This window comes from Phyllobates terribilis, unplaced genomic scaffold (assembly GCF_046119375.1).
Source record: "Phyllobates terribilis strain yellow unplaced genomic scaffold, ASM4611937v1 Scaffold_1__5_contigs__length_1240528914, whole genome shotgun sequence".
Classification (NCBI taxonomy): Eukaryota; Metazoa; Chordata; class Amphibia; order Anura; family Dendrobatidae; genus Phyllobates; species Phyllobates terribilis.
The window spans coordinates 772,016,255-772,038,905 of record NW_027362761.1 but is presented as its reverse complement, the minus strand read 5'-3'; the positions used below and the strand labels follow the sequence as shown (position 1 = coordinate 772,038,905).

Here is a 22,651-nt window from a genome sequence, read left to right as displayed (position 1 = left end):
CCCGCCCGCTCCGGTACTTTCACCTGGCTGCCGTAGCCGTCTGCTGCTCCTTCTGGCGGGTGCCCCGACAGGAGCATCGCCAGGTGCGCCAATCGCTGATGCCGTTGGTGATCCGGGTCCTGAGGGCCTAGAAGTGGAAGGCCGTGGCTCCGGAACAGGCTAACCGCTCCCGCCGCAGCAGGCCGGCTGTGAGTATTCCTGCAGGGTTGTGAGTGACGAGCGAAAGCTGCGCTCTTGTACTCACCGCCCTCAGGGTCCCTGGTGCGACTCCTCAGCCGTCACCTGCTCCGTGGCATGAATTCGGGGCTTAGCCTCTTCGGAGGCCTCACTCTCCTGGCCCACCTGCTTGCCTCCTCATCACGGGCTGGGGCTCCGACGCACATAGTGGAAAGCTGCTCCCGCAGCCATGCCTCACCTCTCAGTCTTGCCTCTGTCCGCAGCTGTTGTAGCATGGCCTCCACTTTCTCCATGAGGTAGGTTAACGGTGAGGTGGAGGGGACACGTGTTAACTTTACACACCCAGCAGTCTAATATGGCCACTTTCCCCGCACTTTCTTTCTTAAATACCCCCCAACCTAGACCCCCTTACTCTATTACTCCCACGTTTCCCTATTCCCAAATTATCCCTCCCAGCCAATCCCAATCATGAGGGGCTTTCCCATAACTCCGTACATCTCCAGCCCCTTTCTTTGCCAACATCCAGATTTGCACTTAACTCCTCATAGAAACCCAACATGTTAGTTAGACACGACTTATCCTCTTAGAAACCAAACATGTTGGTTAGACACGACTTATCTTTTATGAATCCATGCTGGTTGTTAGTTATTATATTATTTTCTCCAATATACAGTACACACCAAAAGTTTGGACACACCTTCTCATTTAAAGATTTTTCTGTATTTTCATGACTATGAAAATTGTACATTCACACTGAAGGCATGAAAACTATGAACACATGTGGAATTATATACTTAACAAAAAAGTGTGAAACAACTGAAAATATGTCTTATATTCTAGGTTCTTCAAAGTAGCCACCTTTTGCTTTGATGATTGCTTTGCACACTCTTGGCATTCTCTTGATGAGCTTCAAGAGGTAGTCACCGGAAATGGTTTTCACTTCACAGGTGTGCCCTGTCAGGTTTAATAAGTGGGATTTCTTGCCTATAAATGGGGTGAAAATACACCCCATGAAAATACAGAAAAATCTTTAAATGAGAAGGAGTGTCCAAACTTTTGGCCTGTACTGTATGTCTGCAAGTCATCTCCAATAATGCCCTCAAAAACTTTGCACACTACTGATGTCAAACTTACCGGACAGTAGTTGCCTGGATCCACTTTACCTTTTTTAATGGAATCCATCCAATAAGTGTAAGGCCTCATTCAGACATCCGTGTTGCACGTACGTGTTCTATCCTTTTTTTCACCATTACAATCTATGCTGCTGTTCACATGTCTGTGTTTTTCAAAGACTGTGCAAACCACATAGAGACGTCTATTTTTTCCGGCAGAGTCGATGATAAGGGCCAATACAAGTCTATGGATCTGTGAAATACACTTGCAGCACATGTATGACATCCAGGGGCCATCCTTGTGCTCTCTGTGTTTAAAGGGAACCTGTCACTAGCAAAAATGCTATTAACCTGCAGTTAATATTGGGTTAGTCTGCTGGTTAATAGCTCTACTAACCTGCCTGTCGCCTGCATGTGGCTGAACACTGCAGGGAGAAAATTAACTTTATTCTCTTCGGCAGCATTCGTTTTCAGTCACTGGGTCGGCGCTGGTCCAGTCACCACTTTGAGAATACAGAAAGGCGGCTGTAACAGTACCCTCAGTTCTAACTGACAGCCAGCCCCAATACCCAGGTTCAGGAGTTCCAGAGCGTCAGCATTAGAGGACCGGCCATACTGGCACCCTTAGGTGAAAGAAGGCGCAGAACGACGGGTTGAGCAAAGGACTCTTGCTGCATAGGACTGTAGAGTCGAGTTGGGTTGTGGTGAAGTAGTGAGAAACAGTGGAAACAGAGAACAAGTAGAGAAAGTAAAGAGAAAATGTGAAGATAGGGAAAATAAGGAAAAATACTGTGTGGAAAATGCTTTGAGTTGTAAAGGAAACGTTCATAAGACTGTGTACCCGCTATCTCTTGAATATATTCCCTACCAAGTTCCCGTTCAATATAAAGTTTATTTTTAAATGGTCGTCTTCCTCCTTGAACTGTTCAACACCTGGTCCTGGCAAACCAGCAACATCAGTTACACGCAGCTTGCATGGGCGTAGAACCCTCACAGCACAAGTCCACACACCCAAACAGTACCCCCACCTTCATGTAAAGTGCCAGGGTGTAAGAGAAGAGTACCTTGGCCACGGTTACCGCCCTGTGCCATGTTACATTTGGACGGTGCTTCACAGTGCAGATGGAAAATGACTAGTGATGAGCGAGCACTAAAATGCTTGGGTACTCGATGTTCGAGTCGAGCAAATTGGAATTCTTGAGTGTTCGGTCCGAGTAATGAGCCCAATGTGAAACTCAAGCATTTTTCTGGTGGCCCCCCCAGCTGTCTGCAGAGGGCCTAAAAATTGCCCAAATCGAAGGGAACAGTGCTCAAATGGCATGGGAACATCATGGGGAAGACCCCTGGAAGCATTTCTGACTCCCAGGTCACTGCTGTCAACAATGTTGTCAGAGGTATTACACCACTTTTACGGACTCACAATAAAACATACAAAAACTAAATCAAAATGGATTTGTCTGGAAAATATGTTAAGGAACATCATAAGACAAATCCTGTTTCATTTATGATGGAGGGACTCTGAAAGTCACAAAGCCTATTTTATAGGGCCATCAGGCGGCCCTTACTATTCTTAAAGGGCCAGTAGTCGACCCTCGCTATTGTTAGAGAGCCGTCAGCCGGCTATGCTTTGTTGTTCCCATTATTAACGAGTGGGTCTCATATACTATTATTGCGTATGCAGTGACTGCAAGGGCTGCCAAAAATTTGGACACAACCCAATACCCCTTTGAAGAGACATAGAGGAGGGTCTCAGTAAAAAAAATGTTCCCATTATAAAGGAGCAGGTCTCCTATAGTGGTAATGCCCATGCTGTGAATGCAAAGGCTGCCAAAATTTGGAAAAAAAAACACTATCAAAGGGGTTTAAAGACACATTGGGCCACAGTAATGACATGTTCCCATTAGAAAGAAAAGGGTCTACTATACAGTTATAGGGCATGCAGTGAGTCCAACGGCTGCCAAAATTTAGGAAAAACCCCACTAACAATTTAAACACACATAGAGCTGGGCCAAAGTAACGACATGTTCCCATTAAAAAGGAGAGGGTCTGCTATACAGTTATAGGGTATGCAGTGAGTCCAACGGCTGTCAAAATTTAGGAAAAACCCTACTAACAATTTAAAGACACATAGAGCAGGGCCACAGTAACAACATGTTTCCATTAGAAAGGAGCAGGTCTGCTATACAGTTATAAGGTATGCAGTGAGTCCAACAGCTGCCAAAATTTAGGAAAAACCCCACTAACAATTTAAAGACACATAGAGCTGGGCCAAAGTAATAACATATTCCCATTAGAAAGGAGAGGGTCTGCTATACAGTTATAGTATATGCAATGAGTCTTACGGCTGCCAAAATTTAGGAAAAACCTAATAACAATTTAAAGACACATAGAGGTGGGCCTCAGTAACGACATGTTATGGGTCTCCCATACTGTTTGCCTATGCAGTAACTGCAATGGCTGTCAAAAATTTGGAGGAACTCCAATGCCGCTTGCAAGAGACATAGAGGTCAGAGTGCCTACTGAAAAAAATGTTCCCATTATTTGGAAGTGGGTCTCCCCTACTGTTTGCCTATGCAGTGATGCAACGGCTGCCAAAAATTTGGATAAACTCCAATGCCCCTTGCAAGATATGTAGAGGTCGGAGGGCCTCCTGAAAAAAATGCTCCCATTATTAGGAAGTGGGTCTCCCATACTGTTTGCCTATGCAGTGAATGCAATGGCTGCCAAAAATTTGGAGGAACTCCAATGTCCCTTGCAAGAGACGTAGATATGTTGATATGGTACATATGGTGGTGATATGGTGGTGGAGGATGAGGATGCGGAGAAGGAGAAGGACAAGAGCAAATAGACAAAATCAGGAAGCGCATACCCATGTCTGGTGCATGGGAATAGAGTTAGACCTCCCAAAAAAAGACACTGTATTTGAGCTTAAGTTACGCTGCTATCATTCCGTGGTGTTGAGAAGTCTGACCCAATCCAGCCCTTGTTCATTTTTATAAGAGTCAGCTTGTTAGCATTTTCAGTTGACAGGCGGATGCACCTATCGGTTATAATTCCACCATCTGCACTTAAAACCCACTCTGATAAAACGCTGGCAGCAGGGCAGGCCAGGACATCTAAGGCATAGAGAGCCAGTTCATGCCACGTGTCCAGCTTGGATACCCAATAATTATAAGGCACAGAGGAATCACGGAGGATGTTGGTACGGTCGGCAAGGTACTCCCTCACCATCTTCCCAAACTTTGCACTCCTTGTGAGAGTACTCCGCGCCTCAGGGCCTGTAAGATGGGAGGGTCTGAGAAAACTGTCCCATAACTTTGACAGTGTTCCCCTGCCTCTGCTGGATTGCATTTGTGTCTCTCTCGCCTGTACTCCTTGGTTGTCCAATGAACTGTCACCTCTGCCGCCAGCGTTTTCAGATGGGATTTTTTTTAATAATTCCGCAACAAGGGACTTTTCGTACTGCCCCATTTTATTAGGTCTGTCCTGCGCAAGAATAAAAGACAGAAAGTTCTCCTTGTAGCGTGGCTCTAAAAGTGTCACCAACCAATAATGACTGTCACCCAAAATTTGGACAACGCAAGGGTCAAGGGAAAGGCAGCATAGCATAAACTCAGCCATGTGTGTCAGACTGCAAAGAGGCAAGACTTCCGTGTCCTCACTATGCTTTCCTCCTCATCCTCCTCCTCTTCCTCCTCCTCCCTGTCCTCAGGCCATCCATGCTGAACAGATGGTATGACAGTTGTGCAGGTAGTACCGTCTATAGCGCAGGAAACTAGCTCCTGTTGTTCCTCCTCCTCATCTTCCTCTTCCTCATTGTCACCGAATCCACATTGGGATGAGATGAGACTGGGCTGTGTGTAATCACCCTGTATGGTTTCTTGCTCCATCTCATCGTGCTTCGCCTGCAATGCATACTCTTTAATTGTGAGCAGAGAGTGTTTCAGAAGACAGAGAAGCGGGATGGTGATGCTAATTATGGTGTCATTGCCGCTCACCATCTTGGTGGAGTCCTCAAAGTTTTGGAGAATGGTACAGTACATATGTCTGACATCCATGTCCACTCCTTAGGTCTTATATGTGGCGTCTGAACTGTATACCGACGGCCTTGTTGATGCAGGTAGTCAACAACTGCCCTCTTCTGCTCACAAATCCTTCCCAACATCTGCAATGTAGAGTTCCAACGCGTGGGGATATCGTAGATCAGTCGGTGAGCTGGAAGCTGCAAATGCTGCTGAAGCATGGAAAGGGCAGCGGAAGCTGTAGCTGACTTTCTAAAATGGGCACACAGGCGGCGTACTTTGACAGGCAGATCCAACAGATCCGGGTAGGTTTTGAGAAACCGCTGAACCACGAGGTTAAGCACATGGGCCAGGCATGGTACGTGTGTGAGCTCACCTTTCCTCAGAGTCGTCACCAGGTTACGGCCATTGTCACACACGACCATGCCTGACTGTAGGGTCAGCGGTGTGAGCCACAGATCTGCCTGCTCTTTCAAAGCTCTCCACAACTCTTCAGCATTGTGCGGTTTGTCACCTAAGCATATTAGCTTCAGCACAGCCTGTTGCCACTTGGCCAGGGCAGTGCTGCAGTGCTTCCAGCTTGTGACTGATGTGGTCATTTCGGAGATGGAGGCTGAAGAGGAGGAGGAGGTGCAGGAGCTGTAGAATATGGGGGCAATCCTGATTGACCCAGGGCCCGCAATCCTCGGCATTGGGAGGACGTGTCCCAAGGTCCGACTGGGTCCCGGCTTCCACTATATTAACCCAGTGTGCCATCAGCGAGATGTACTGGCCCTGCCCACAAGCACTTGTCCACGTTTCCGTGGCTAGATGGACTTTCCAAGTAACTGTGTTGTTGAGGGAATGGCTAATGTTGAGGGACACGTGCTTGTGTAATGCGGGGACGGCACATCGGGAGAAATAGTGGCGGCCGGGGACCGAGTATCGAGGGGCGGCTGCCGCCATCAGGTTGTGGAAAGCTTTTGTCTCCACGAGCCTAAAAAGCAACATTTCGAGCTCAAGCATTCGCGAAATGTGTGAATTTAGTAGTGTGGCCTGTGGGGCGTTTGCTGCATATTTTATTTGCACTTGCGTTCCAAAGACTGGGGTAGGGACAACTGACCGCTGCACTGGGACAAGGACGTGGACGTCCTTGCTGATGGTGCTACTTGAGAGTGTGCAATGACAGGTGCAGGGTCTGAGGCATCTTGGCATGCGCCATGGACAAGGGATTGGCGTGCACGGACAACAGCGGAACAAGCAGTGGTGTCACCCGCAGACACTGTTGCTGGACACTGGGGTTTGGCCCACTTAGTTGGTTGCTTTTCTGCCATGTGCCTGATCATGCTGGTGGTGGTCAGACTGCTAGTTTTGCTACCCCTGCTGATCCTGGCCTGGCATGTGGTGCAAATGGCCTTTTTGGGGTTATCTGGAGAGTCTTTAAAAAATAACCAGACTCGGGAAGACCTAACAGTTGTACTGGCAACTTCTGTCATGTTGGCGTTACAAGGAACGCTTTCCTGCCTTGTGTCTACGGCCACCACACTGCTTCTTCCTGACTGTTGTGGTGCTATGCCTTCCTCTCCCTGTGTGCTGCTGTCCTCACTCTGTATGTCCCCCTGCCAGGTTAGGTCAGTTACTACAGTATATCATCCACCACCTCGTCTTCCACTTCCGCAGCCTGGTCCTCCTCCTGACTTTATGGCAATTGTGTATCATCATCATCCACCTCTTTCAACAGTAATTGCACTTTCCCACAGTTGCCTTTGTGTGACCATGGCTGCTCCAATATTTGGGCATCGCTACACGTGTTCTCCTCTTGACTCGCTTGAAGCTGACCAGGCGAGAGACCCGAATCTACAAATGGAAAAGTGAACAGCTCTTCTGAGTGTCCAAGTGTGGGATCAGTTGTCTCTAGGCATGGTGGGAGGAAGGAGGATCAGGGTGAGGAATATGCGGTCCAGACTCACGGCTACTGAGACTTGACTATGTGGAAGACAGGGTGGTGGTGGTGGCAAAGTGACTGGCAGCATTATCTGCTATCCAACCAACAACCTTTTGACACTGCTCTGGGTTCAATAGTGGTGTACTGCGGTCCCCTAGTAATTGGGACAGGAAGATCGAGCGACAAGATGTGGGTGTTTGTTGTGGCACAATTTCGGCTTGCCCACGGCCACGTCCTCGGCCTCAGCATACACCATCACCATCACGTCCAGTTCCCCGTTCTTTGCCACGCACCTTGCTCATTTTAAATGGAGGACAATATTTTCCACATTCACGAGAGATGGCTGATTTTGGAACGCAGTTATATGTGTTCCGTCTGACAGAGAACCACGATTTTAAATGGCAGGCCTGTAATTTACTAATATTATTCTACACAGAGACCTAGTGTGATTAGCTTGACCGACACACTGCAACAGAATGGAAATGGAAGAAATGTCTGATTTTGGAACAGTCTTATAGGTGATATGTCTGACAGAGAACCACGGTTTATATAGCAGGCCTGTAATTTGCTAATACTATTCTTCACAGACACCTAGTTTGAATAGCTTGACCGACACACTGCAACAAAAAGGAAATGAAAGAAATGTCTGATTTTGTAACAGTCTTATAGATGATATGTCTGACAGAGAACCACAGTTTTAAATAGCAGGCCTGTAATTTACTAATACTATTCTTCACATAGACCTAGTGTGAATAGCTTGACCGACACACTGCAACAGAATGGAAATCGAAGAAATGTCTCATTTTGGAACAGTCTTATAGGTGATATGTCTGACAGAAAACCATGGTTTTAAATAGCAGGCCTGTAATTTACTAATACTATTCTTCACAGACACCTAGTGTGAATAGCTTGACCGACACACTGCAACAGAATGGAAATGGAAGAAATGTCTGATTTTGGAACAGTCTTATAGGTGATATGTCTGACAGAGAACCATGGTTTTAAATAGCAGGCCTGTAATTTACTAATACTATTCTTCACAGACACCTAGTGTGAATAGCTTGACCGACACACTGCAACTGAATTTTAAAGGAGGCCAATATTTTCCACGTTCAGTTCAAATTTCTGCATTTTTATTGCTGAAATATGGAACAGATCTGGCTTTAATCTGCAGTGCTAACAAAAAAAATGGTGTACTCTGGATTGCTTTTTAAGCAAATAACCAGGATTAAGATAAAAAAAAATTGCCTGGTCCCTGTTATCTGGGCTATGTGTACAAATCTCTGTAATTATTACAGCAGCAGCAGACAGGACGTTCAATGGACCCTCTTGTTCTGTATCATACACTGCAGTCTGCTACACACACTGCCTGCCTGATTATATGCCGCTGGATTAGTCCTCAGAAGGACTATTAGTTCAGATGGATATATACCGTATTTTTGGGCCTATAAAATACACTTTATTCCTCCAAATTTTGGAGGCAAGTGGGGGGTGCGTCTTATAGTCCGAATACTATATTACTGTATGGCCTTGCATGGTGTTGGGTGTGAGGGAGTGGCAGCGGGGGATCCGCGTGGCACAGGAGGCAGCAGCCGCCTGCTGCAGCCTACGCTGTGCCCGCTACTAAACAGAATTAATATTCCCTGCTCCTCACACCCATGAGCGTGGAGGGCAATGAATATTCATTTTCCTTAATAGCCGGCACAGTGTAGCCACAGCACGGCTCCTGCTGCCGCTCTGTGGTCAGTGTGCCCGCTTTTAAAAGCTCATGAATATTCTCTACAACCCACTCCCATGGGTTGAAGTGAATATTCATGGTCTTTAATAGCAGGCACACTGACTGCCGGCCGCAGCAGGAGCTGCGCTGCGGTACAGTGTGCCGGCTATTGAAGAGACTGAATGGTCACTGCTCCCCACGCACACCGTCCCGGCGTGGGGAGCAGTGACTATTCCGGCACAGCATCTCACACTGTATGAGGGCGCATGGCAGGGATGCCATGCATGCCCTGCCGTGCGTGGCTCACACAGTGAGAGTGTCGGCAGCAGAGTGGGACAGAGCTGGAGTAGAGAGGAAGTGAGTATGATTATTTATTTATTAAGGGGTGCCATGCAAACCAGGATGGGGGATCAAGGGGTGCCATAAATACTAGGATGGGGATCAAGGGGTGCCATGAATACCAGGATGGGGGATCAAAGGGTTGCCATGAATACCAGGATGGGGGATCAAGGGGTGCCATGCATACCAGGATGGGGGATCAAGGGGCACCATGAATACCAGGATGGGGAATCAAGGGGTGCCATAAATACTAAGATGGGGATCAGGGGGTGCCATGCATACCAGGAAGGGGGATCAAGGGGTGCCATGCATACCAGGAAGGGGGATCAAGGGATGCCATGCATACCAGGAATGGGGATCAATGGGTACCATGCATACCCGGATGGGGGATCAAGGGGTGCCATGCATTCCAGGATGGGGATGAGGGCCCCGTATACCAGGATGGGATGGGGGCCACGTATACCAGGAAAGAGGGGCCATATATGCCAGGATGGAGGATATTAACAGAATTGGGGGACATTACCCCACCAGTGTCAGCAGCCGACCCGCTCCCCCATAACAGGGCATCACATTTTTTGCTTACATTTTTTTCCCTATTTTCCTCCTCTAAAACCTAGGTGCGTCTTATGGTCCGGTGCATCTTAAAGTCCAAAAAATACGGTATATATATATATGTATATGTTGTGGAATACCTATACTAACAGGACATTAAATGGACCCTCTTGTGCTGTATCATGCACTGCAGTCTGCCACATACTCTGCCTGCCTAACTCTTGCTATCACCACTGAATATATGCTGCTGGATTAGTCCTCAGAAGAACTGTTAGTTCAGTTGGATATATATATATGTTGTGGAATACCTATACTAACTATTAACAATCAAATCTCTCCCTGACTCAGCAGCAGCACCTCTCCCTACTCTGCCTGTTTCCGGGGTAGACTGTGACGAGCATAGCGGCGCCAGGTCTTATATAGACCTAATGATGCTGTGCGGCCAGCCAATCACAGTAATGCCCACAACCAACATGGCTACGGCATTACAGTGCGTGGCAGGCAATCCTGCATGTCCTCTCCGAAGAGAGCCAAACATTCAGGGAGGGGACCCGAGCTCTCGCCCGAGCAACGTGGAAATACTCGACGAGCTTGTCAAGCACTGTGATGCTCGGGCAAGTACCGAGCAGTGGCGAGTACGTTCGCTCATCACTAAAAATGACCCAAAACATACAGCAAAAGCAATCAAGGCAAAGAAGTGGAATATTCTGCAATGCAGACAAAACTTAAAAGGGGTTTTCCCACGAGCAAAAGTTAATTTTAATCTATAGATCTTTGAATAATAATAAGTTCCACAATTGGATGTTTTAAATAAAATATTCCTGTGCTGAGATAATCTTATAAATGTGCCCCTGCTGTGTACTGTGTAATGGCTATGTCTGACCGTACAGGAACATGGTCTGATCATACCACAGCTCCTGGGCAGGGGATGAGAAAAAAAAGTATCCAGACATTACAGCAGGGGATCACAAATAATTATTTCTTTTGAAGTAAAACATTGTTTAACCCCTTTCTAACATTAAACACCAATAAATCATTTGGGCCCAATTCACAATCAGCAACACCAAAATAACAAAAGCAACAACCAACTACATGGCCCAAGTTGAGAATTGCCAAGACTTTATTGAAGACATATAAAGGACACAAATGCACAAAAATGAATAAAAACAAGGCACACTACAGATGATAAAGAGGTGGAGCACCTGGACCTAGATAATGTATAAGGTAACCAATATATCATTCATGTAGGTCCAACAGGTAAATACAGTATATAACAACCAGTATAAGTTATGATAGAGCTTTACATATTAGATTAGGTAGGCAAGCATAAAATACATAGATGGCAAACCACATATAAAGTGCTAGTGCCTGGTGACCTGGATGTCGTCAATAAAATGTATTTATTTATGCAGCTTTACTTGGACATTGTGTACAAAATAGTTACTTATCTATATTTATTCATATTCATGTTTAGATGGAACTACTTTATGAATTCATGTATTTATAGCTATTAACTCTTTATACGTGATTCGCCATCTATGTATTTTATGCTGCCTAACTAATCTAATATGTAAAGCTCTATCATACCTTATACTGGTTGTTATATATTTACCTGTTAGAGCTACATGAATGATATATTGGTTACTTTATACATTATCTAGGTCCAGGTGCTCCACCTCTTTATCATCTGTGGTGTGCCTTGTTTTTATTCATTTTTGTGCATTTGTGTCTTTTATATGTCTTCAATAAAGTCTTGACAATTCTCAACTTGGGCCATGTAGTTGGTTGTTGCTTTTGTTATTTTGGTGTTGCCCTTTCTGACACTGTTAGTAATAGTACGTCCCTGTGCCCTGGGCCTGATGGACCAGGTACGTACTATTACACACAGGCGATCGTGCCCACAAAGAGGCTGTGTGGGCGCGATCGCCCCCGGGTGTCAGCTGAATCTGACAGCTGACACCCGTCACTCAATGCCAGTAGCAGCCCCACACCGCTTCCGGCACATTAATCCCCGAAATGCTGCAATCGAAGTCGATCGCAGCATTTTGGGAGCAGGGAGGGGAAAAACAGCTCCTCTTACCTTGGATCGGAGACCCCGTGACGTCATCGTGGGGTACTGATCGTGGCCACGGGGACCCAATGTCGTCATGACGACATCCAGGTCACCAGGCACTAGCAAGCTAGTTTGATCATGCACAGTGCATGATCAAACTAGCTGGTGTCTGCAGGGCTGACAGGTTACAAGGTATAGCAGTGATCCTGCACTGCTATACCTTATAACTGTAATCAGAATGCAGAAAGTGAAAGTCCCAAAGTGGGACAAAGTAAAGAAGTGAAAAAAAACAAAACAATAAAAGTACACATATTTGGTATCGCCACGTTCAAAACGACATATTCTATAAAACTGTTCCACTAGATAACCCCTTTAGTGAACACAGCAAAAGGAAAAATTAAAAACGAAGCAAAGAACGGTGCTTTATCATCCTACGGCCGAACAAAAAGTGGAATAAAACGCGATCAAAAGGACAAATGTAAATCAAAATGGTACCATCTAGTCCCACAAAAACAGCAAGCTGCCATCAGCCCAAAAATAAAAAAGTTATAGCTCTCAGAATAAAACGATGCAAAAAAAATATTTTTTCTATAAAAGTTTTTATTGTGTAAAAGCGCCAAAACATAAAAAAAGATATAAATGTAGTATCACTGTAAACATACTGACCTGAAGAATAAAGCTGCCTTATAAATTTTACCACACACAGAATTGCATAAAAAAAATAATAATTCCTGAATTGTTGTTTTTTGTTTATTCTATTCCTCCCAAAAATCGGAATAGAAAGCGATCAAAACATGTCACGCATCAGAAAATGGTACCAATAAAAACGTCAACTTGTCCCGCAAAAAACAAGCCCTTACATGACTCTTTCGGCCGAAATATGGAAAAATTATATTAAATATGGCAATACAAAAACTAGCCTTTGCAAGAATAAGCGTTTTTTAGTGTGTGACAGCAGCCAAACATAAAAACCCAATATAAATCTGGTATCGCTGTATTCGCACTGACCCGAAAAATAAAGTCGTCTAATCACTTATACTGCATGAGGAATGGTGTAAATAATAAATTAAACCAATTCTTCACCTGCTGCTAATTTGTTCATTCTGCCTCCCAAAGATGGCAGTATGGCTCGGCTCACATTTATCCTGCGCTCTTCGCTGAGTGCTCACACCGGGGTTTCTGTATAAATCTCTAAAATACGTGATTCAGACAGAACCCCCAGCGGAAGATTCCCTGTAATGAGGCAGATGGAGGCACCGTGGACGCCGTCTGGCCTGTGATCCCACGGTGTTCGTCTTTTTATTAGGCGTGCATAAAAGTACCGTCAGACACAGTTTTGTGAACCTCTGAAAAAAAGGACACCACTAAATAGAGGCCAGACGGAGTCCAGAGTAACTCTGGTATCTCATTATAGTGAATGGATCCCTCGGGATAGTTTTAGGGTTGTTTTAGTGTTAGGATTAGGGTTGTGTTGGCGTTAGGGTTGTGTTAGGGTTAGGGTTGGGGTTGGGAATTTTTCAAAAGTAAAAAAAAAAATGATGACGATCTGGCGACTAGTGTTGAGCGCAAGTGATCGCTACTTGAGTTTGCACCGGGTGCTAAGGTATGCACCGAGTATCGCGGGTACTTGAGTGACATGCTTGAGGTCCCGCCCCGCATGTTTCGCAGCTGTAATACCGCCAACAAAAACACGTGGGGATTGCCTGCCATACACAAGCAATCTCTGCATGTTTTTTTGGGGTGTCTACCAACCGTAAAACATGCGGAACGGGGACTCGAGCATGTCACTCGAGCACCCGCGATACTTGGTGCATACCCGAGTACCTGATGCAGGCTCAAGGAGCGAGAACTTGCGCTCAAGATTAATGACAACATGTTCAATATGATGACCTAATGTTATCAAATTCTGTGTCGTACCTCTGGGTTCAAAATGTTCACTATACCCCTTGATAAAATCCTTGAGGGGTGTAGTTTCCGAAATAGGGTAAATTGTGGGGGGTTTCCACTGTTTAGGAAAATCAGGGGCTCTCCAAACGCAACATGGCGTCCGCTCTCGATTCCAGCCAATTTTGTGTTCAAATAGTCACACAGTGCTCCTTCCCTTCTGAACCCTGCCGTGCGCCCAAACAGTGGTTTTTCCCCACATATGGGGTATCGGCTTACTCAAGAGAAAATTCACAACAAATAGTATGGTGCAATTTCTCCTGTTAACCTTATGAAAATGCAAAACTGGGGGCTGAAAAACATTTTTGTGGGAAAAATGTGAAAATTTTACTTTTACTGCTCAATGTTATAAACTTCTGTGAAGCACCTGGGGGTTCAAGGTGCTCATCACACATCTAGTTCCCTGAGGGGTCTAATTTCCAAAAGAGTGTCACTTGTGGGGGTTTCCACTGTTAAGGCACATCAGGGGCTCCCCAAACGCGACATGGTGTCTGCTAATTATTCAAGCAAAGTCAAATAGCGATCCTTCCCTTCCGAGCCCTGCCGTGCGCCCCAACAGTGGTTTTCCCACACGTATGGGGTATCAGCATGCTCAGGAGAAACTGCACAACAAATTTTGGGTCCATTTTTTCCTGTTACCCTTGCGATAAATTTGGGTCTAAAGTAAAACTTTTGTGAAAAAAAGTTAAAATGTTCAGTGTTTTCTTCCACATTCCAAAAATTCCTGTGAAACACCTGAAGGGTTAATAAACTTCCTGAATGTGTTTTTGAGCACCTTGAGGGGTGCAGTTTTTAGAATGGTGTCACTTTACCCTTCGGGGGTAAAGGGGTTAATAACAGGCAGGGAAATGCTTTACCTCACTAAAAAAGAATCAGCTCTGATCAAGTGCTGTACTGTCTGTATACTCTTTTGCTTCCTCCCTGGCCAGGAGCTGTGGTATGATCAGACCATGTTTCTGTACGGTCAGACACAGCCATTACACAGGGGAACATTTATAAGATTATCTCAGCACAGGAACATTTTATTTTAACACATTCAATTATGTAAGTTATTATTACCGTATTATTGATTAAAATTTACTTTTGTTTGTGGGAAAACCCTTTTAAGGCAGAAAGACCCACAAACAAGCAACAACTGAAGTCAGCTGCATTAAAGGCCTGGCAAAGCATCACAAAGGAGGAAACCCAGGGTTTGGTGACGTCTATTGCTTCCAGACTTCAGGCAGTCATTGCCTGCAAAGGATTCCCTACAAAGTATTAAAAATGAACATTTTATTTATGATGAAGTTAATTTGTCCAATTACTTTTGAGTCCCTGAAATGAGTTGGCTTTGTAGAAAAATGGTTGCAATTCCTAAATGTTTCACAGAATACTTTTGTTCACGAAGATTCGGTCACTGTCCAAATATTTCTGGGCCTTCTGTATATAGGGGGATTATTTATATATCAATTTAGCCTTTAGAAAAAAAATTGGGGGTCTTGGGCAATTCCTTTAATATTTTTGATTTCCGTAATTTAATGTGTGTTTTCATTGTTTATTCCAAAGCAACAAAAATCAGTGTTGTTCATGTGATGATCACACATGTGCACGGATCTAAGGGTCTTATACACGTTAGATCCATATTGCTCCCATTCACACAAACATGCGTACCTTAGGTGTATTCTATATGGGGAGAGGGAAGCAACTGCTGTTAGACACCTCTGACGGCAGTTTATCTTGGGGTGAACAGAAAGATCATGTGTTTATAATCAGAATGCCTGATTCTTTCACCCAAAGATGATGTTGGAGGCGAGAAAACAGGAGGCCCCCATACACATCTGATGAGTGTCCCAATTAACTAAATTTGTAGGGTTTACTGTTCATAGGTAAAACTCAGCACTCACAACTGTACTATAGAGAACCATGCACCTTTGTGTCTCTCACGTGATTGGTACACATTTTTATCCCCTGGACGTAAACAATGTAGATTCTTATGAAATTGATAATACAGAAAGTATAGTGGAAAATTGCATACATGTTTATTATACAGTGGATAAGCTTAAAGCATAAAACAAAAGGAGACCTGCTGCATATCAATATTTTTTTTTTATGAAATGTGCTTAAAATCATTATTTTTGATAGACCATTCAAATATAAAAATGTATGCGTTGCTAACATACATGGAACTTGATTCTGTCATTTTTTTCTTGCATTTATTTTAAATAAAGGTCCAGGACTAGGGTTGAGCGAGTATGTTCTGTCCGAGTACGCTCGGGCCGAGCTCCGAGTATTTATAGCTGCTCGGTGATAAGGTTAAATCGCTCCCGTGTGCATGATTTGCAACTGTTTGACAGCTTTATTACATGTGAGGAATGTGTAAGAAATAGACATTCCTCACATGTATTAAAGCTGTCAAACAGTAGCAAATCATGCACACGGGAGCGATTTAACCTCATCACCGAGCAGCTGTAAATACTCGGAGCTCAGCCCGAGCATACTCGGCGAAAGGGTTAATAGAACATACTCGCTCAACACTATCCAGGACCCATCCAAACATGTCGTCCAATTTTATGTACATATTTTTCAACAGAACAACTACCATAGTTAATTCTTTCATGAGCTGGGGGTATCTTATATAGGAACGACCTTTGTTCAAGCCCATAACCCGGTGGTCTGTATTTTGCACAAAGCCATTACAATAACAATGTGCATAAAACAATTAATTTGTTATTTTAGGCAGTGACATGTCCGGCTCTTTACTCGATGAGTTCACTGTAATCAAAACTGTTCTTTGGCTGACCACAAGGGTACTGTAGAAGCTCCTTCCCTAGTGAGGTAATAGGCTCAGTCTGTAAAGAAGAAGAAGAAATAAATGTAAGCATATTGGACCATAGCTTATTCTATAAGACCTGCACAATGAAATGAAATATTTTAATCTTTCCATCTCTCCCTACATGCAATTACTGTATCCTCATGACGTTACCCATGGTCTCTGTACTGTTAATGATCTATGACAAACATCCTCCTAATGCAAACCTCCCACTCCAACTTTTCTTGTGCTGCACCAGTTCTGTGGAATACTCTACCCCTAATCCCTCAGATACACTGATACTGGTCGGTGACTGGCTCCTGGAACTTTGTGTACCACTTTATGTTTTATTTTATAAAATATGGTTTGCCTCTTAGACAGTACATTTTGGGTCACCCCTATTCCTCATATATACTTCTGAACTATAAGGTGCTTAAGAATACTGTATGTTGGCATCGTAAAAATCTGCAGGTTGATAGCATTACAATGTTGTCCGACCGCCTTACAGAAAGCAGGGAAAAATACACTTTATTCCTCCCAGGAGCTGCCGGCTTTCAGTCATAAAGGTGTGCTCAAAGCAGTTACAGTCACAACTCAGTACACAGTGAGTGTAGACTGTAATTGTGCCCTGCACTCTGTACAGAGCGAGCTGTCAATGAAAATGTTGGGGTGTGCTAACAGTCACCACTCATATAGTGAGTGGTGCTGTGTGCAAAGCTGCTCTCTGCACACCTCTATGGCTGAAAGTGGGTGACTCACCAGAAAAATAAACTTTACCTTATCTCAGTAACTGGTCTTTCAGCAGATTAACCCTATATATGCAGGTTAATTGCATTTGGGGGCATGACTAATTCAATTTAAATGAGTATTCCCAAGTTGTCACTTGAGCAGCTTGTAGTTTGGCAGTTTCCTAATTTCCTGGCTTCTGGGGTGATGGGACCCGGGCCACGGACACTCTTGTTTGAATTACAGTTCTCATTAGTAACAGAATTACAGTTCTCATTAGTAACAGAGCTTTAGTATTAGAAGAACTTGTGCTGAGTTTTATAGTTCTACTGTGACACACAGCTATCAGTGGTTTGTTCTGAGTTTACATTGCTATAAATATATTTTCATATAGCGATAGCAGTGCAGCTGAACAAGCAATGGCTCAAAAGCATGAGAGCTGCTGAGATTTCGAAAACTGCTCTGGAAGCTGCCGATTCTGGGGGCTAGTGATTTTGCAAGATTTTTAAGAGCAGGTTGGACAGGAGCAGAGAGGAAGGGGAACTGCTAACTCCTGTGTAGAATTCAATGGGCTGGAGAGAGGTGTCTACGATGTTAGGAGTTAACTCCTCTACTGGAATGAAACTACTGTGTGCACTTGGCCAAGCAGTAGTGATCGAACTCAATGGAAACAAGCTATACACTATGTTTGATAAAAGTTCTCACAGCAGGAGAATGGATACTTACAGAATAAGCAAGTCATTTGCCTATTTTCATGTTGTCTAACTAACTAAATTAGTTTAATAACATTTGAGTACCCCCTAAATATCTCACTTCACAAACAATAAATATAATTAAAAAGTTATCAATGTAGTGTGATATTTTGTTCATAGAGAAAATCACAGGGCTGTTACTCAATTAATGCTGACCAAACCACGAGCAGCATGATTCAGAGCCATTGTGCACTATTGCAGCCAGTTATGTTTTTCTCTGAAACACTCCAGTGTTAGTGCCACCCCCGGCCAGCTTCTCACAGCTACCGTCTATTCGTCCATGTGTGTACTTAGTGAAAGACCTGTCAATCACCTTGAGCAGTGTGATGCAGGATGCTGATACTTTAGAAATCCAGTTGGCAGTGGAGTAGATGGCTAACCATTTGGGCTGTGTTCACCCTAACTCAGGGGCACAACATATCCCCCACACATTCTTGAGCTTCTCACTGCATTGGAAACATATGCTGTCTGACTGTATGAACACTGGTTGGATTATATTTTTGCAAATGTGAACTGACATGTTCATCTTTAAAACAGAAATTAATTCTGCATTGTTTTGAAGCATTTAATATGAAACCAAATCAACCCGATTTTTCTTATTCATCCTGCTAGTTTGAACACCTGAAAGACTAATTATGTATTATGCAAGCAGAGTGTAATACAGTATCTTGAATAGTGCATACCTTCCAGCCATCTCGAATGTAGCGAGACTGTCCCAAATTTGGGGAGCTGTCCTGTGAGGTCAAGGGTTTGTCCCAACTTCAATTGTATCTGTGTTTTCAGGACACTGATACAGCTGAATATAACAGTGGACCACCATTAAGTCTATGTAAAGACTGAAGGTCCTACCAGGACCTTCGGGTCACATGACTAGCCAGCAGAAAAGAGGAGCAGGACATACGCAAGGTGTGTAAGTGTGTGTCTGAGTATTTTAATGTAGCAAAGTTGTATGTGTGTTAATGTAGCAGACCTGTGTGTTTATGTAGCAGAGTTGTGCGTGTTGATGCAACAGAGTTGTGTGTTGATGTACTAGAGTGTTGTGTGTTGATGCAGCAGAGTTGTGTGTTGATGTATTAGAGTGCTGTGTGTTGATGCAGCAGAGTTGTGTGTTGATGTACTAGAGTGTTGTGTGTTGGTGTAGCACAGTTGTGTGATTGTTAATGTAGCTATTTTTGTGTGGGGATTATCATAATTGATGGAGTGTATGGCGTCACTGTGGTATGAGGAAACACTTGTTGGCCTCACTAGGAAAATATTTCTCTCTAGGCATACAGTGGGTACGGAAAGTATTCAGACCCTTTAAATTTTTCACTCTTTGTTTCATTGCAGCCACTTGGTAAATTCTAAAAAGTTCATTTTTTTTCTCATTAAAGTACACCCTGCACCCCATCGTCACTGAAAAAAAAAAAAAAATGTAGAAATTTTTGCAAATTTATTAAAAAAGAAAAACTGAAATGTCACCTGGTCATAAGTATTCAGACCCTTTGCTCAGACACTCAGATTTAAGTCACATGCTGTCCATTTCCTTGTGATCCTCCTTGAGATGGTTCTACTCCTACATTGGAGTCCAGCTGTGTTTAATTAAACTGATAGGACTTGATTTGGAAGACCTCACAGCTCACAGTGCATGTCAGACCAAATGAGAATCATGAGCTCAAAGGAACTGCCCAAGGAGCTCAGAGACAGAATTGTGGTAAGGCACAGATCTGGCCAAGGTTATAAAAGAATTTCTGCATTATTCAAGGTTCCTAAGAGCACAGTGGCCTCCATAATCCTTAAATGGAAGAAATTTTGGACCACCAGAAGTCTTCCTAGACCTGCCGTCCAGTCAAGCTGAGCAATCGTGGGAGAAGAGCCCTGGTGAGAGAGGTAAAGAAGAACCCCAAGATCACTGTGGCTGAGCTCCAGAGATGCAGTAGGGAGATGGGAGAAAGTTCCACAAAGTCAACTATCACTGCAGCCCTCCACCAGTCGGGCCTTTATGGCAGAGTGGCCCGACGGAAGCCTCTCCTCAGTGCAAGACATATGAAAGTCCGTATAGAGTTTGCTCAAAAACACATGAAGGACTCCCAGACTATGAGAAATAAGATTCTCTGGTCTGATGAGACGACAATAGAACTTTTTGGGAATAATTCTAAGAGGTATGTGTGGAGAAAACCAGGCACTGCTCATCACCTGCCCAATACAATCCCAACAGTGAAACATGGTGATGGCAGCATCATGCTATGGGGGTGTTTTTCAGCTGCAGGTACAGGACGACTGGTTGCAATTGAAGGAAACATGAATGCGGCCAAGTACAGAGATATCCTGGATGAAAACCTCTTCCAGAGTGCTCTGGACCTCAGACTTGGCCGAAGGTTCACCTTCCAACAAGACAATGACCCTAAGCACACAGCTAAAATAACAAAGGAGTGGCTTCAGAACAACTCTGTGACCATTCTTGACTGGCCCAGCCAGAGCCCTGACCTAAACCCTATTGAGCATTTCTGGAGAGACCTGAAAATGGCTGTCCACCAACGTTCACCATCCAACCTGACGTAACTGGAGAGGATCTGCAAGGAAGAATGGCAGAGGATCCCCAAATCCAGGTGTGAAAAACTTGTTGCATCATTCCCAAGGAGACTCATGGCTGTACTAGCTCAAAAGGGTGCTTCTACTCAATACTGAGCAAAGGGTCTGAATACTTATGACCATGTGATTTTTCTTTTTTAATAAATTTGCAAAAATTTCTACATTTCTGTTTTTTTTCAGTCAAGATGGGGTGCACTTTAATGAGAAAAAAAAATGAATTTTTTAGAATTTACCAAATGGCTGCAATGAAACAAAGAGTGAAAAATTTAAAGAGGTGTGAATACTTTCCGTACCCACTGTATATAAAAGTCTAGGCAATGTTAGAGTACAGGCCAGGTGTGAAATAAAAATTAACATAGCTCAATATGCATGCCACATTGTGTGTCCCTCTTTCTTATCATTCAAAGTTGGGAGGAGGTATGTAGAATATATTATTTTTATATTTGCAGAAAAGTGGAACCTTTTTTAGGCCAATCCTGTACATTGCGATTGGTCAACAGTAGTATTATTTACTTACCTTGTGGTAGTCAACAAGTTCAGCCAGAGTAGCATGTTGAAGCTGATCTACTCCTAAAAAGCTATACGATGTTCCAGAAGCATCTATCATGAAGTGCATGTATCCGTCTTCAGAACGGTAGGAGAGGACATAGCCTTGGATTTTTTCACTAACTCGAAGCAGAAAACTTCCCGGTACTTTGTTCTTTAATAAGTCCTCTGATTCAAGTCTAGATATAATACCTGTTGGCAGTTAATTGGAGTATTAACACTTGGTTTTTGTTTTCTTTTACCATTATAAATCTAGAAAGGGCAATTTATGGGAAAAAGGATCTACTGTGTGTGCCGCAAGGCAAAACTAAATCACAGACTTTTAGACATTCCGTACTTTAACTACGCTTAGAATGTTTCAGTAATGCTGCTCAACATTGTAAAAGGCTAAATATCAATGAGTCAGGGCATGCAACAACTCGGCAGCCAGTGGTGGGAGAGGGACGTAGCAGGCCATTGCTTGCCATGCTTGCTAAGACATTGTCTTAATAACTACTTGCAGCCACCACTAGGAGAGGCTCACAGACTTATACAAATTCCACTGTGCTTATAGGGATTATACAACTTTTAGAAAAAAAATCTTGTAAATGGCAGAGATGATTTTAAAAAAATAAAATGAGGCTCAGAACCTCAAAACCAGTGGATCCAGCACTGGCTGCTATGGTGGACTGATCTGGAACAGGAAGCGATGATGTACTGTTCTTCACTCATCTAAATGCTAAGACCTGTCAGGTGACTGAAGAACGGGACGTAATCGCAGGTTTTAGCTGGTGTGTGTGCGCCTTATTTTATTTTGACGCATACCCTTTAATAAGTGTAATTAACTCATCCTGGAATTATGTACAAAAATTTATCTTGGACATTTATTTTAAGAAAGGAGTCAAATTAGGCAGAGCTCTCACTTGGCCCATTTTTGGGTGATGAAATGGGCCCCTATGATTCCTACGTATACACGTGGTCAAAATTGTTGGTACCCCTCGTTTAATGAAAGAAAAACCCACAATGGTCACAGAAATAACTTGAATCTGACAAAAGTAATAATAAATTAAAAATCTATGAAAACGAACAAATGAAAGTCAGTCATTGCTTTTCAACCCTGCTTCCACAGAATTTAAAAAAAAATGAAACTCATGAAATAGGCCTGGACAGAAATGATGGTACCCCTGAAAATAATGTGACAAAAGGGACATGTTAAATCAAGTTGTGTCCTCTAATTAGCATCATAGGTGTTTACAATTTTGTAATCAGTCAGTGGGCCTGTATATAGGGCTACAGATACTCACTGTGCTGTTTGGTGACATGGTGTGTACCACACTCAACATGGACCAGAGGAAGCAAAGGAAAGAGTTGTCTCAGGAGATTAGAAAGAAAATTATAGACAAGCATGTTAAAGGTAATGGTTATAAGACCATCTCCAAGCAGCTTGAT

At 43.7% G+C, this 22,651-nt stretch overlaps 1 protein-coding gene across 3 annotated transcripts in view; it reads right to left on the bottom strand.

The window, feature by feature from the left end:
* Positions 1 to 15,834: 15,834 nt before the first annotated feature.
* Positions 15,835 to 22,651, bottom strand: part of SH2D4A (SH2 domain containing 4A) — an 89,702-nt gene continuing 82,885 nt past the window's right edge. For all 3 annotated transcript variants that reach the window (XM_073636974.1, XM_073636976.1, XM_073636975.1), the window contains 2 exons: positions 21,195 to 21,415; positions 15,835 to 16,668 (listed from right to left, as the gene is read on the bottom strand). In XM_073636974.1, the coding sequence (XP_073493075.1) occupies positions 16,576 to 16,668; positions 21,195 to 21,415 (314 nt within the window). In that variant the 3' untranslated portion in view covers positions 15,835 to 16,575. The remainder of the gene's footprint in view (positions 16,669 to 21,194; positions 21,416 to 22,651) is intronic.